Here is a 12,205-nt window from a genome sequence, read left to right on the forward strand (position 1 = left end):
GCGCAAGCAGCTCGCAAGGGGTGCAGCTCCCAGGGTAGCAGGGTTCCTGGATCTTTCTCGGCATGGAAGTGAGAAACAGCTGTGTGTGTATGTGTGTGTGTGTGTGTGTGCATGTGCGCACGTGCGTGTCTGCATGTGCATGTGTAACCCCCCTCCTCCCCCACATACCTCCTGCTGTTTCCTGCCAGTTGCATGCTTCTTGCTGTCTTCTGTGCAACAAGTTGGGCACATTCTCAGCCCAGCCCCAGGGACAAGATCCTTCTTAACACAACGTAACACTTGCACCTGCCTTAACACAGCTGACTCTCTCCACTGGGGGCTGCTGGAGGGCACCAAGTGGTCAGGCTGCTGCCCTGGGGGTGGGGGGAAGGGCATTCCTTATTAATCCCGTTATTAATCAGATATATTTGCATTGCCTGCATGCCTCTGAGTCCCACAGCGGGCCCAGGCTCCATCACCTGGAGGCCGTGTATCCTACCCAGAAACCTTGCAGTCGACATCCCCCCACCCCCCGATTGACAAGAGAAGCTCAGAGGGGGACTTTCCTCACGTCCCACTGCTGGAGGTTGGAAGAGAGCTCAGGCGTCCTGATTTCCAGTCTGCAGCCCCCTCCCTCCCTCCCCACCCCTCATGATGTGACTATGAGAGCATCCTTGCAAAGCTCTTGCAGCTGGGCAAGCCCTGCTTGACGCACAGATGAAGCTCTTCTATATTTGGCCCAAGTCCAGCCAAAAATAGCCGGGTCTGGCACCGGGCAGTTTTCTCGAGCACGGGTGAGGACCTGGCCTGGAGCACGTCCAGGCTGCCACCGCCCTGAGGCATGGAAGAGTTAAAGCCCTCACTCACTGTCTGGGGCCTCCTACTCCGCCCACTGGAGTATGAATAGCTGCGCTCCGCTGTTTCCCGGCCACTTGCTCCCTCTCCCCCTCTGGACCACACTTCCCCGCTCTCTGCCCATCCACGGACCACGGTTGTCCAGTGATGTTGAGCATGGAGGGCTTGCTGGGGGCACGTGCCCTGGAGAAAGAGTCCCTCCAGATGTGGGACCTCAACAAGCGCCTGGAAGCCTACCTAGCCCGGGTGAAGTTCCTGGAAGAGGAAAACGAGGTGCTGAGAGCAGAGATCCAGAGAGCTAAGAGCAGCCCGGCCGAGAGGTCCTGGAGGAGCAGGTACGAGGAAGAGCTGAGAGCCCTGAGGGCTACCTTGGATGATGCCTTCAAGGAGAAGTGCCGAGCGGAGCTGGCCCGGGACAGCCTGTACGAGGAGGTGGAGCAGGTGAGGAGCAGGTGCGAGAGGGAACGGGCCGCCCGGGATGAAGCCAAGAGGCAACTGGGGCTGAGCAAGAAGGAGCTGGAAGAGGAGAGGAGAGCCCAGATCTGGCTGAAGGAGAGGGCTGCCCAACTGGAGAAGGAAGTGGAGGCACTGATGGAGATACACGAGGAAGACAGAGCCCAGCTGGACCAGGAGGTCGCCCGCTTCTCCTGCAGCCTGGAGAGCTTCCGGGCTCCATCGGCTGCCTTCCAGCCCCTGGAGGTCGAAGACTACTCCAAGAGGCTGGCCGAGATCTGGAAAGGAGCCGTGGAGACCTACAAGAGTGAGGTGGCCCAGCTGGAGAGCACCCTGGGCCAAGCCAAGGAGAACCTGTGGCAGGCGGTGGAGGGCAACCGGCAGAACCAGCTGCAGCTGCAGCAGCTGGAGAAGGACCTGGCCGGGCTCAAGGCGAGGAAGGAGATGCTGGAGGAGAACCTCTCCCAGCAGTGGCAGGAGCAGAGGGGGGAGGCGGAGAAGTTTCAGGTGGGTCCAAAGGCCACGGAGGGGAGGGCATGCAGATGGGCACACAGGACTGGGATCCAGACTAGCATCCTTGTCCTGTCCCTGGGAAGGAGCATGCCTAGTGGTTAGAGCCCGGGAGACCGGAGACCGGGACTCCAGGTTTCAAGACTGTACTCCGAGGGACAGATGCAGAGGGTGGGAGGGGAAGCGGGACTCCTGGGTTTTCTGCCTGGTTCTTGTGGTTAAATGCAGGGGGAGGCCGACTGGGCTCCTGGGTTCTCTCTGCAGCTGGGCCAGGCGCACCTGCATGCAGGAAACAGGATTTTTGGTGGGGGTTGAGGAAGTTTGCCAGTGGCAGGGCCACTTTTGGTCTGGACTGACTCATGGATTTGGACTTGATTTGGCTTGGCGCATGAAACATTTCTTTAAAAAAAAGAAGAGGATTTCCAGCCCAGGCAGGTGCAGAGAAGGGTTGTGTGAGACCGCGGCATGAGGTCTCAGAGGGGGGATGCCAGGAGCTGGGCTGGTCTGGCGGAGAGGGCTGGGCTTATCCCTGGCATTAGAGCAGGGAGGGCGTCTATCCCAAGCCCTGAGGAAAGGGTGAGGGACATGTCCTCATCCTCCTCTTCTGACATGCTGTGGTGCTTAGGGCTGGGGAGAATGGGAGCCAGGATGCCTGGCTTCTACCTCCATCAGGCATGCCCTTCCCTCGCTTTGTAAACCCGCCAGCCCCAGCAGGTTGGAGCTTGCAAGGCATTTCTGTGCCTACATGAGGGCATGACAGCCAGGGCTGCCAGGTCCTATGCCTGCTTAGGGGGCCCTTCCCCTTTCTGTGCCTCAGTTTCTCCATCTGCAGAAGCAGGATCATCATAGAGACTCCCCACCCCCTGCTTCAGGCGCTCAGTGATTTAAAATCTTAGATCAGGCATCTTGACGTGGAGTGGGGACATCCCCTGAGTCTCTGACTAGCCTGGGTGAGCTGATGACCTTGGATTCACAGCATGTGCTGGATCTGTCTCTGTCCCATGCACTGTCTTTCTGTCTCCTTTAGAAGAGACAAAAACCTTTCCAGGCTTCTGGAAATGGGAGGGTTGTCCAGTCTGGAACATAAAAATCCTCCCTCCATGACCTGCAAGTGGGGTGAAGACAGCTCCGCAGCTGCCCTGACCCATTCTGGCCTTGGCCGTGTTTGGAGCGGGTGAAGGCTTCAGAAGTTTCTTAGACTCTGTGTCAATCTGGAGTGTAAATCAGGGAGGGATTTGGCCCTGGAAGGGGGTTGGACCCATGGGTGAGTTGCACCCAGGGCTCCAGTTCAGAGCTCTTGAAGAAGGAGAATTTTGCTTCAGGCCCAGTTTGAATGCCCATTTGGATACTGCAAATCCAGAGTCAAACCCTCCACCCATTAATAGTGCTGGTCTGGATCCTTGCACCCGAACCTGCCCTGTCTCCACCCAGTGCATCTCCTCTCAGAGCTCTCCTGCTTTCCCCGCAGGGCATTGCACACCCGCTGCAGCAGAGATCCAGTTTCCCCATCTCCTCTTCCCAGCTGTCCAGCAGCTGCTCCCCTCGGTATCATCATGAACCAAGCAAACGGGGGGGCGGGGGAGGAAAAAAGAGCCTGACCACAGCTGTAGCTGGACAGCTGCAAAGTGGCTCCTCTGGGCAGGGCTGGTGGTGGTAGAGTAGGGGCAGGGGGCCCAGGGCACCAGGTCAAGGCAAGGCAGATAACTATGACATGGGTCTCATATGGCAGCCTGGAATTCATCCCTCCTCTTCCCGGACCAGGTGCAGGGAGAGGGGAATATGAGGAGCTAACAGGGAGGAAATCTCCAGCCTCCGGGATCGATGTCAGGAGCAGAGCACGTGGCGTCTCCCTTCATCCTGCCTGCTTTACTTTGCAGCTTCCCTTTCCCTGCCCCCCTCCCCCCCCAGACCTTCCTCCCCACCAGTGATCAGCCTCAAAGAGCTCCTTCCCCAGCTGCATTTCAGGTGCTTCCGAGATGACAGGGCCCCCTTGCTCTCTGCCAGGGCAGAAAACCCGCCGAGGCAGCTGTTGGGCTCCGGGGTGTAACGGGATCGGGGGCTTGGCTGCCTCTTCCCATTCGCACCCCAGGCGGAAGCTCCCTGAATAGACCAGGCTGTGCTGCTCTTCCTTCCCCCCATCCCAGGAGGAGATGGACAGAGGCCAGGCCTGGCCAGTCCATCTGAACTCAGATGAGGAAGGAAAGCAGAGTAATTGCTTCCTGTGGGAAGGAAAGCAGGAGCAATAGGAGGGGAGCGAGAGGAAAGCCTGGCTGGGGGCTGCACCAAGGAGTGCCGGCGGAGTTGTGCGTGACGGGGGGGAAACAGAGAAGCAGACTTCCCCCCGTTGTCTCTCCACATCCCCTGCCACCTCCTTCAGGGCAGGGTGTCACAGCCCTATTACTACGCCTGCCTGAGCACCCGGGCTCTGTTCTCCCAGCATGGCCAGAAGTAAGAGTGCACTATTCCCTCCTGGGCAAACTGGGGCACAGGGAAGGGCTCAGATGGGTCTGTCTGCCAGGAGTGGGTGGGGAAGGGATAAGCCGGGGGGGGTGGCTTGTGGACTCACCACTGTTTGCCCTTATCACCTTGGGCACATCCCTTAGCCCCTTAGGGGGAAGGGTGGTCCCAGCATGGCCCTTCCTCGCCAGGGTGCTTGGGTGCTGCCTGCCAGGCTGGGAGGCTTTGGGTGCACCCCAGATGCATGTCCTGGCCCACTGACCTGGCCTTTCCCATCCTAGTTGGCCATCGAGGCCCTGGAGCAGGAGAAGCAGGCGCTGCGGGTCCAGATCGCCCAGGTCCTGGAGGACAGGCAGCAGCTCATGCACCTCAAGATGTCCCTCAGCCTGGAGGTGGCCACGTACAGGTGGGTCTTACCCCTGCCCACCACAGACATGCCACGCCACGCCACGCCACGCCACGCCACGCCACGCCACACCATGCCATGCCATGAAGCACCGGAGCACACGGCCTCGGGGGCACTGAATGACCCGACATCCCTGCAGCAAAGGGGTTTGGGCACTTGGGATGTGCAAAGGGGCCAGTGAGAGGGGCTTCTCCAGCCTCACAGGCAGCTCCTGCTCTGAGAAAGCCCCTTTGCCAAAGGGATGGGCCAGATCGTGTCCATTGTCTGCACTTCCTTCTCCCCTCAAAGCCGTTCCCTGGGAACCTGCCCCCCCAGCCCTGCCCTGGCCCCTGCTTCCCATCCAGACAGCTCGCAGACAAGGGGCAGCCGGAGGGAGCGTGGGGAGGATTGATTAGCATGAGAATGGGGCCTCTGAGCTAGCCATGATGTCATGGGGATACGGGGAGGGGGGCAGGATGGAGCAGGGCCAGGGAGGGTGGTGCAGGAGGTGGCATAGAAGGGATATGGGGGGTGACTGGCGGTCCCATTGCAGGCACAGTGTTCAGCAGAGCTGCTCCTGGCACTGCCAGGGGGTTACCTGCCTCCCCTGCAACCACATGTCCCTGTGACACCTTGGTCAAGTCCCCTATCACTGTCCTGGCTCAGTCATGGCAAGGCAAGGTCAGTGCAGGGGGCCGAGCCGCCAACCTGCTCCCAGCTCCAGCGCTCACTGGTTGGTGCCTTTGTACCCATCAATCCCCCTCTCTCTTCCTCAGTTTTCCCCCACTGCAAAGATCTGCTAAGATAGATGGACGCTGGAGCTGCCCACTCAGACCGCTTGGAGCATCCTGGGCTGTCTGTTAGCAGGAACATCTCCTTATTAAAATGCACCAAGTGCTGAGTTAGCCATTCTTTTATTGTATGTTAAAGAACCAGTCTGTTCCCCACTGGCTGCCCAGGGGGTAGGGTCCTGTGACTGGAGGAGAGGGGGCAGCATCCTTATACCTCCAAAAGGGTCCTGGCGGCATTGGAGGATCTTTGGGCCGGAAGGTCTGCACTGAGCTGTATGTGCAGCACCAAGCACCACAGGGCTCTGATAGCATCTGAGGCTCACCAGAGGTCCTGGAATAACCCAGCACCCGATTCTCCATTGCAGGACACTGCTGGAAGCAGAGAGCACCAGGCTGCAGCTGCCAGCAGGGGAGTTCAAGCTGGCCAACAGCTTGCGAGGTGAGCAGGAGAGCCTGAGGGTCTGTACGTGGGTCCCTGGGGCACCCCGCTCTTTCAGCCACGATGGCAGGGATGTGCCCAGTCACTGCCGGTGTTGGACACAAGCTATGTACCCTATCCCCAGAGCAACACACTGCCTGGAGAGGGCAGATCTGACTACATGTGGCAGGGGCAGAACTGGGAGGGGACAGCTCACAGCTGGGGGGGTCTGGTAACCCTGTAGAGAGGGAAAAGACAAAGGGCTGGAGCCTGGGGGACTCCATTTTACCACATCCCCTGTTGCCAACTGGAAAAATCAAGAGCCGAAGCCCCAAAAGCAAAGAGCTCCAAATCTCAGGAAATTTTACCGAAAAAAATAAAAAAGCAAACAAATGGAGGAGGCTTTGCATTGCCCTTCTGGCTCCTGAATCCTTAGAGTGCAGACAGCCATGCTTCCCCCTGCTCCCAGGAAGGTTGCAACCCTTTGGGGTGCAAAGCAGCTGAGATTCACACCTGATCCCCTGACCCTGAAGCCAGGGCTATAAGAGAAACCAATCCAAATTCAGCAGCAGGAAGCCTAACTTGGTCTGGTGGGAGGCTACAAGAACATGTGGTGGGGCAAACACAGGGCTTCTCCCTGTAATCGGGCAGTTCCTGATTCATTTGTCTAGCGATGGGCACCACTGGCTATTAGACGACCCAAGGATGCCTGCGCTATAATTCTGGGCACTTGGAGTTTAAAGTATGCACTCAGTTGAAAAGGTCTCAGCTGTAATTTAAAACAGAAATAGCCCAGCAGGCAGGGGGAGAAGACAAGTCTTCTCTTCTGCAGGCACCAAAAAGTGCCTATGTGTACCCCCTTTCTAGCCCTGGCACCAATATCCGGCTTGAACTGCCAGCTTTGTAGCTCCATTAGACATCAGAGAGTCAGCAAGGGAGATTTTCCTGCCCTCCCACTCTGTCCCATCCCTACCTAGCCATTCTTCTGTGTTCTCACCAGCTTTCTGGTTCCACCCCAGAAGTGGCTGCATTCTGGAGGTGGAAGACCCCTGAATGGATGTAGGGTCAATCAAATGTCCCTCATCATGTTGCTCTGTCCCAACCAAAGACTTTGCGGTGATAACGGGCTGCGCCCAGGTGGTTTTCAGTCCACTTCAGGCTCTGTGTAAAGGCTCAGGGGATCAACTGGAGCAGATCTGCCTCCTCACAGCAGCTCTGAGCCCGTGTCTTCCCCTGTCTTCCCCTGCCAGTGCTGACTGCATTTGCCTCTCTCTCTGCAGAGGCCAAGCTGGAAATGAGTAGCAGCAAGCTCCAAGCCATGACCCCGGAGCCCAGAAAGCTGCTGCCCTGGGACCACCGGCTGAGCCCCATGGTCTTCCAGAAGACAGAGAGCAAGATGCATCTCTTGAGGACCCCGACCGAGTCCCCCAGGCTGCAGACAGCTGCGCTGCCCCAGAGCCGGCGCCCCATCACCAGGGAGCTCCCGAAAGCCATCACCGGCTTCCAGTTCTCATCCCGGCAAAGCATTGACACCGCAGGTCCCAGCAATGCAGCCTCCGGTCCTGTGGGTGCATCTCAGGGGCTCGCAGCCACTGAGATCAAGACAGTGGCTCGTTCTTTCTCCCGAGAGTCGCCGGAGCTGCTGAACTCTCCACGCTCTGCAATGCCGGAGCCTCTGGGACAACCCCCTTCGGACCTGGAGGGAGACAGAGAAGCGGAGCTGGGTGCCCAAAAGGAAGCTGGTGAGATGGGCAAGGAGGACGAGGATGCCATGAGGGAGGAAGGACGTGACGCCAGTGAAGAGCCTCCTGGGAAGCCGGTCCCCCGAGAGCTGCTGTACCCCGACCTGCTGGTCACTGAGGCCTTGGAAGATGCTTTGAGGGAAGTCAAGCAGGATGCAAATACCGCTGAGGGGTCCAGCCCTCTCTGCACCGATTGGGCTCCCCTGGAAGAGGTACATGGACTAGCAGTTCCTCCAGCTGCAGAAGAGCTAGATGGAGAAATAATGTGTGAGCTTGAAGGTCTGACGGACCCTGGCCAGTCCTTAGAGGCTGTCAGTGGGACCTCAAGGGAGGTCGACAGCGACCTGCAACCCCAGCCTGAAGACAGCACGGGACAGCCTGGTATGCAAAAGGAGAGTGGACAGCTCTGGAGCCCATCCAGGGAGACAAAGGACTATAGTTCCCACGCAGAAGTGCAGGACAGCGAGGCGGAAATCTGCATGGCGCAGGCTTTCTCCATGCAAAGCCTTCCAGCTGCCCCCCAAGAACCGCCTCTGAGAGGGGATGAGGAAGAGGACTGGGAGCAGGGGGTGCAGAGCCCCATTCAGCAGGACAAAGAGGTCCCCTGGGAAATGCGGGATCCTTCCCCCAGGCAGGATGAAGAACAGCCATCTGCCGAGACCCGGGAGGATGCCAGCTCCTGGGAGCAGGATGAGAGCAAAGAGGAAGAGACGCCCCCATTGCAGAGCCCAGAGGAACGTGAGGAAGCAGAGGCCATTTGCAGGAGTGCAGAGCCATTAGGAAACGATGTGGTAGTTTTAACAGAGCCCACAAGGGAGAGCTGGGAAGTGGGAGCACATGGCCGCAGCACCCAGGCAGGAAGCTCAGAGGAGTTTGACCGAGGGGAGGAAGACTTGGAAGTCATGAGCACAGAAGCCTTGCATCTGTCAGAGGATGAGGAGAGACGGGAGCACTGGAGCCCGTCCAGGGAGATTGAAGAATACAGTTTCCAGGCAGGAGCACAGGAAAGCGACTTTTTCCAAGCAGAGATTCAAGCAACGCAGGCTTTCTCTATGCAGAATTGCCCAGCTTTGCCTGTGGAGAACCTCGCAGAACAGCTCCAGACCACGGAGGTGGAGGCAAAGCGACTCCAGAAGACAGAGATGGTGTTGGAAGACGAGGGGAAGGTGGAGGTGGCAACAGAAGCCCAGGATTTTGGTATCTCGGGAGATGAGGTTTCATTTGGGGCTGAAGAAGCAGAGACCCTGGATGCAGCCAGAGAGGGAGGTGATGAGCACAAGGAAAAGCTGGAAGGGGAAGTATCGGGTAGTGAGATTCTCTGTATGGGACACGAAGGCCTAAGGCAGGACGAAGGCAGCTTGGAGGAGACTGGGGACCTGCAAGAAGGCACCTCTGGGCAAGACACGGGGCCAGGGGAGGAGGTTCTGGAGATGCCCCAGAGACAGGAGTCCTGGGGCAGGGAGGGGGATATGGAAGAGGATTACCGCAGGTCCCCTTCCTTGGAGCGGGGAGAGGAGGTAGCAGAGGGATATTCTGAGGATGGGGAAGGAGCTGAGGTCTTGGCACAGGCAGGCCACACCATGACCAGCATGGGGGCAGCCGACAGCAGAGAGGAGCAGACCCAGGGCAGTCTGGACTCAGAGGTGCAAGAAAGGAGAGAGGAAGAAGATGCTGACGTAGGTCATGGGGCTGGCCAAGAGCCCCCAACACAAGACAGCAGAGCAGAGCAGGCTGGCCCCAGCACAGAGCTGATGGGCGAAACCCAGCATACCCCAGAGAGACCGAGTGAGGACATTCAGAGCCCACCCACCCTGCCGCCTGTAGACTCCCCCCACCAGGAAATCCTTGAGGGGCCAGAAAAGGCTTGGGAAGGCTTGCAGCCCTCCCCTGAAACACAGGGGAAGGCTACAACCAGGGGAGAACATAACGAGTACGAAGAGCCAGACAACCTGGACGTGGCCTCCAAGATGCACCCACTGGGGCAAGGGGACTTCTCAGAGTCAGAGGACTCCCTGGCATCCCAGGAGGATTTGGACCTGAAAGCAGAAGGCGCAGATGAGGAGCTGGACAGAAGCACGAGGATCCGGCTGGAGGAGACGCTGCCGGACAGCACGCCTCTGCATGTCTATGAAGGGGAGATGCTGGCCCAGAACGTGTCCAGCCAGGAGCCTCCAGCAGCTGAAGGCATGGCAGACCCAGCCCCATCGTCCTCAGTTTCCCTCGAGGGTGCAGGGCAGGTGCAGACCGGGGCCGAGCCAACAGGCTCCCGAGACAGCGGGAGCAGTGAGGAGCACACAGCTGGGACGGGGCCTCTGGAGAGCACCGAGGAAGAAGGGTACTTCATGGTTTCGGCTGCCCCACACGAGACACCCAGCTGGGAGGAAGTCGAGGGCTCAGAGGACTTTGAGGAAATCCAAGCAGAAGCTGCAGGCACCCTCGGAGTTGATCTGAGTTTGGGCACCGCGCAGCCCGGGATGCAGGAGAATATGGGGCACTGTGGGGAGTCTACGGATGAACCCACCGAGGGTTTGGGAGCAGACATAGCCCAGGCTGAAACCTCTAAGGATGAGGGCGATTGGGGGGTGCACGATGAGGAGCTAAGCACGGCCACAGTGCCAGAGGACCAGGCACCCCTTGAGGAGCCGACGGTGGGATCGGAGGGACTGGCTGCCGAGCTCGATGCAGGGCAAGACGGTGAGGCAGGGGAGCTGCCCCAGGAAGACAGCAAACCCTGTCCCTCTGATATGGCCCCGGAGCCAGAGGAGAGTGGTGTTTCTCCAGAAAACGTGGTGCAGGATGGGGCTCAAACGCCCAAGGCCATCAGCCCTGGCACTGGGGATGCTGCCAAGGTCTCTCCACTGACCACTGTGGCTGACCTGGGAGAGATTGTGCTGGAAGGGCAAGCGCTGGCTGGCCAGACAGCAGTGGATGGGTCTCTTCCCTCCAAGGATGTGCAAGAACTGGACATCACCCTGGCCCCTCCAGATGGTCCTAAGGCCAGCAGCCAAGGGGACAACTCTGGGCAGCGCAAGGAAGATGCAGAGAAGAGCCAGGAGGTGCTGGTGGTCTCCCCGGACACTGCAGAGATGCTCCCAGCCAGTGTCATGAAGGACTCGGACATCCTAGAGATTGTGGAGCAGGCGCTGGAGTTCAACCAAGAGCTGATGTTGGGTACGAGACTCCCAGAGCTCCCCGATGACGCCGGGCAGCCAGCTCTGGGCACAGGCGAGGCGTCAGAGCCAGCCCCGGAGGCCAGGAGTGATGGCAGTGACTCCTCATCCGGCACGGACGAGTTGAGGACTGTGCACGAAGCCCTGGAGGACTCCTCGCCTGGCACCAAGGGACTCGTGACATCAGGTCTTATCTGGGCTGAGAACCACGCCACCGCAGATCTGAACGGGGTGCACCACGAGGCCCGGCTGGCGGAGCTGGCTGAGTTCACAGAGGAGATCCTGAATGGCATCTCCGACCTGCAGGTGCCCGATGGACACAATGGGTGTGAGGAGATCGCCATCCCCTCTGCACTCCATGGGCAGGACCCTGACACCTTCCCCGTCTACCAGAGCTCCCTGCCACGGAGCGACGAGGAGGGACACCAGGATGGGGACACCCCCGTGGAGAAAGCCCCCATGCCCCTGGATCCTGACAGCTGCAAATTGGCTGACATCCTGCAGTGCGGGAAGACCCTTGAGGCTCAGCCCATCTCTGTCCCATCGGCCTTCGGAGACGAAATCCTGCACCTGAGCCCTGGGCAGCCTCTGCAGCACCAGCCCAAAGACGCCCAGGGATCATGGTCTTCAGAGGATGACTGAACAGGACAGGGAGCCCAGACTGCGCATCCACCCAAGCTGTGACAAGTGAAAACCATGTATTTATGGGGCTGGGGGCTTCCACCCCTCTCACCACTGGCCCCCTTGCCAACTTAAAACAGGCACCGGTCTATTGACAATCGGCAGCCTCCCCTAGAGCATTTACTGCCGTAACACTGCCCATTGGGGGTTTATCATTATTATTATTATTATTATTATTATTGATTGTTTTTTAACACGTTTGTTTGGATTATCTTCCTTTTTTTTTTTTTGAAGCACACGTGAACGTAGTGGCATAGACTTAGCCCTCGGGGCTCGGTTGTGTCTCGGTGGGCGCGGAGTTGGGGGCGATGCTGTTTGCCTGGGGTGCAACATAGAGGAACACAAACATGGGAGGGCAATTCCCCTTTCTCATTCACACCCGCACCAAATCACGCATGGAGCCTCACTCTCTGTCGTCCCCTTTGCTCTGCTGTGATTTCTACCCGCTGGAAGCATCAATAAGAACAAGGTTCCTTTCTCCCGCTCTGTGGCTGCTCTGGCGTCTTTTGTGTTTTCGGTCTCTGGGCTTGTTGGTGCAAAAGGAAATCGAAGCTGGGGTTTCACGGAGGTGCCTGCTGTCTTTAGAGCATCTGAGCTGGCGCCCACGGGCTTGGGAAGTGGGGAATAGTGATGGCTACTGTGTCTTGAGGGCCCACAAAGGTGTGATGGGGGGTTGTTAATGACAAGGCTGGTAGGACTGGGGTGATGGACACCACCCCCCACCACAGCACAGTGAAGGGTCCTATTTCTTCCTCATCCCACTA

At 58.5% G+C, this 12,205-nt stretch overlaps 1 protein-coding gene across 1 annotated transcript; it reads left to right on the forward strand.

Moving 5' to 3' along the window:
• Positions 1-891: 891 nt before the first annotated feature.
• NES (nestin) lies at positions 892-11,925 on the forward strand. The gene is made up of 4 exons (XM_019555607.1): positions 892-1,794; positions 4,536-4,660; positions 5,796-5,869; positions 7,129-11,925. The coding sequence occupies exons 1-4, from the start codon at positions 982-984 to the stop codon at positions 11,400-11,402; spliced, it is 5,286 nt and encodes a 1,761-aa protein (XP_019411152.1). The 5' UTR covers positions 892-981; the 3' UTR covers positions 11,403-11,925.
• Positions 11,926-12,205: the final 280 nt, after the last annotated feature.

Source organism: Crocodylus porosus, unplaced genomic scaffold (assembly GCF_001723895.1).
Source record: "Crocodylus porosus isolate Cpor-Errol unplaced genomic scaffold, CroPor_comp1, whole genome shotgun sequence".
In the NCBI taxonomy this organism is placed as follows: domain Eukaryota; kingdom Metazoa; phylum Chordata; order Crocodylia; family Crocodylidae; genus Crocodylus; species Crocodylus porosus.

What these genes read in the sequence shown, in the direction of transcription:
- NES (XM_019555607.1), top strand. Translation starts at nt 982, where the DNA reads ATGTTGAGCATGGAGGGCTTGCTGGGGGCACGTGCCCTGGAGAAAGAG. An exon ending in GGGAGGCGGAGAAGTTTCAG is followed by an intron (nt 1,795 to 4,535) that starts GTGGGTCCAAAG and finishes TTCCCATCCTAG; the next exon opens with TTGGCCATCGAGGCCCTGGA. An exon ending in GCTGGCCAACAGCTTGCGAG is followed by an intron (nt 5,870 to 7,128) that starts GTGAGCAGGAGA and finishes CTCTCTCTGCAG; the next exon opens with AGGCCAAGCTGGAAATGAGT.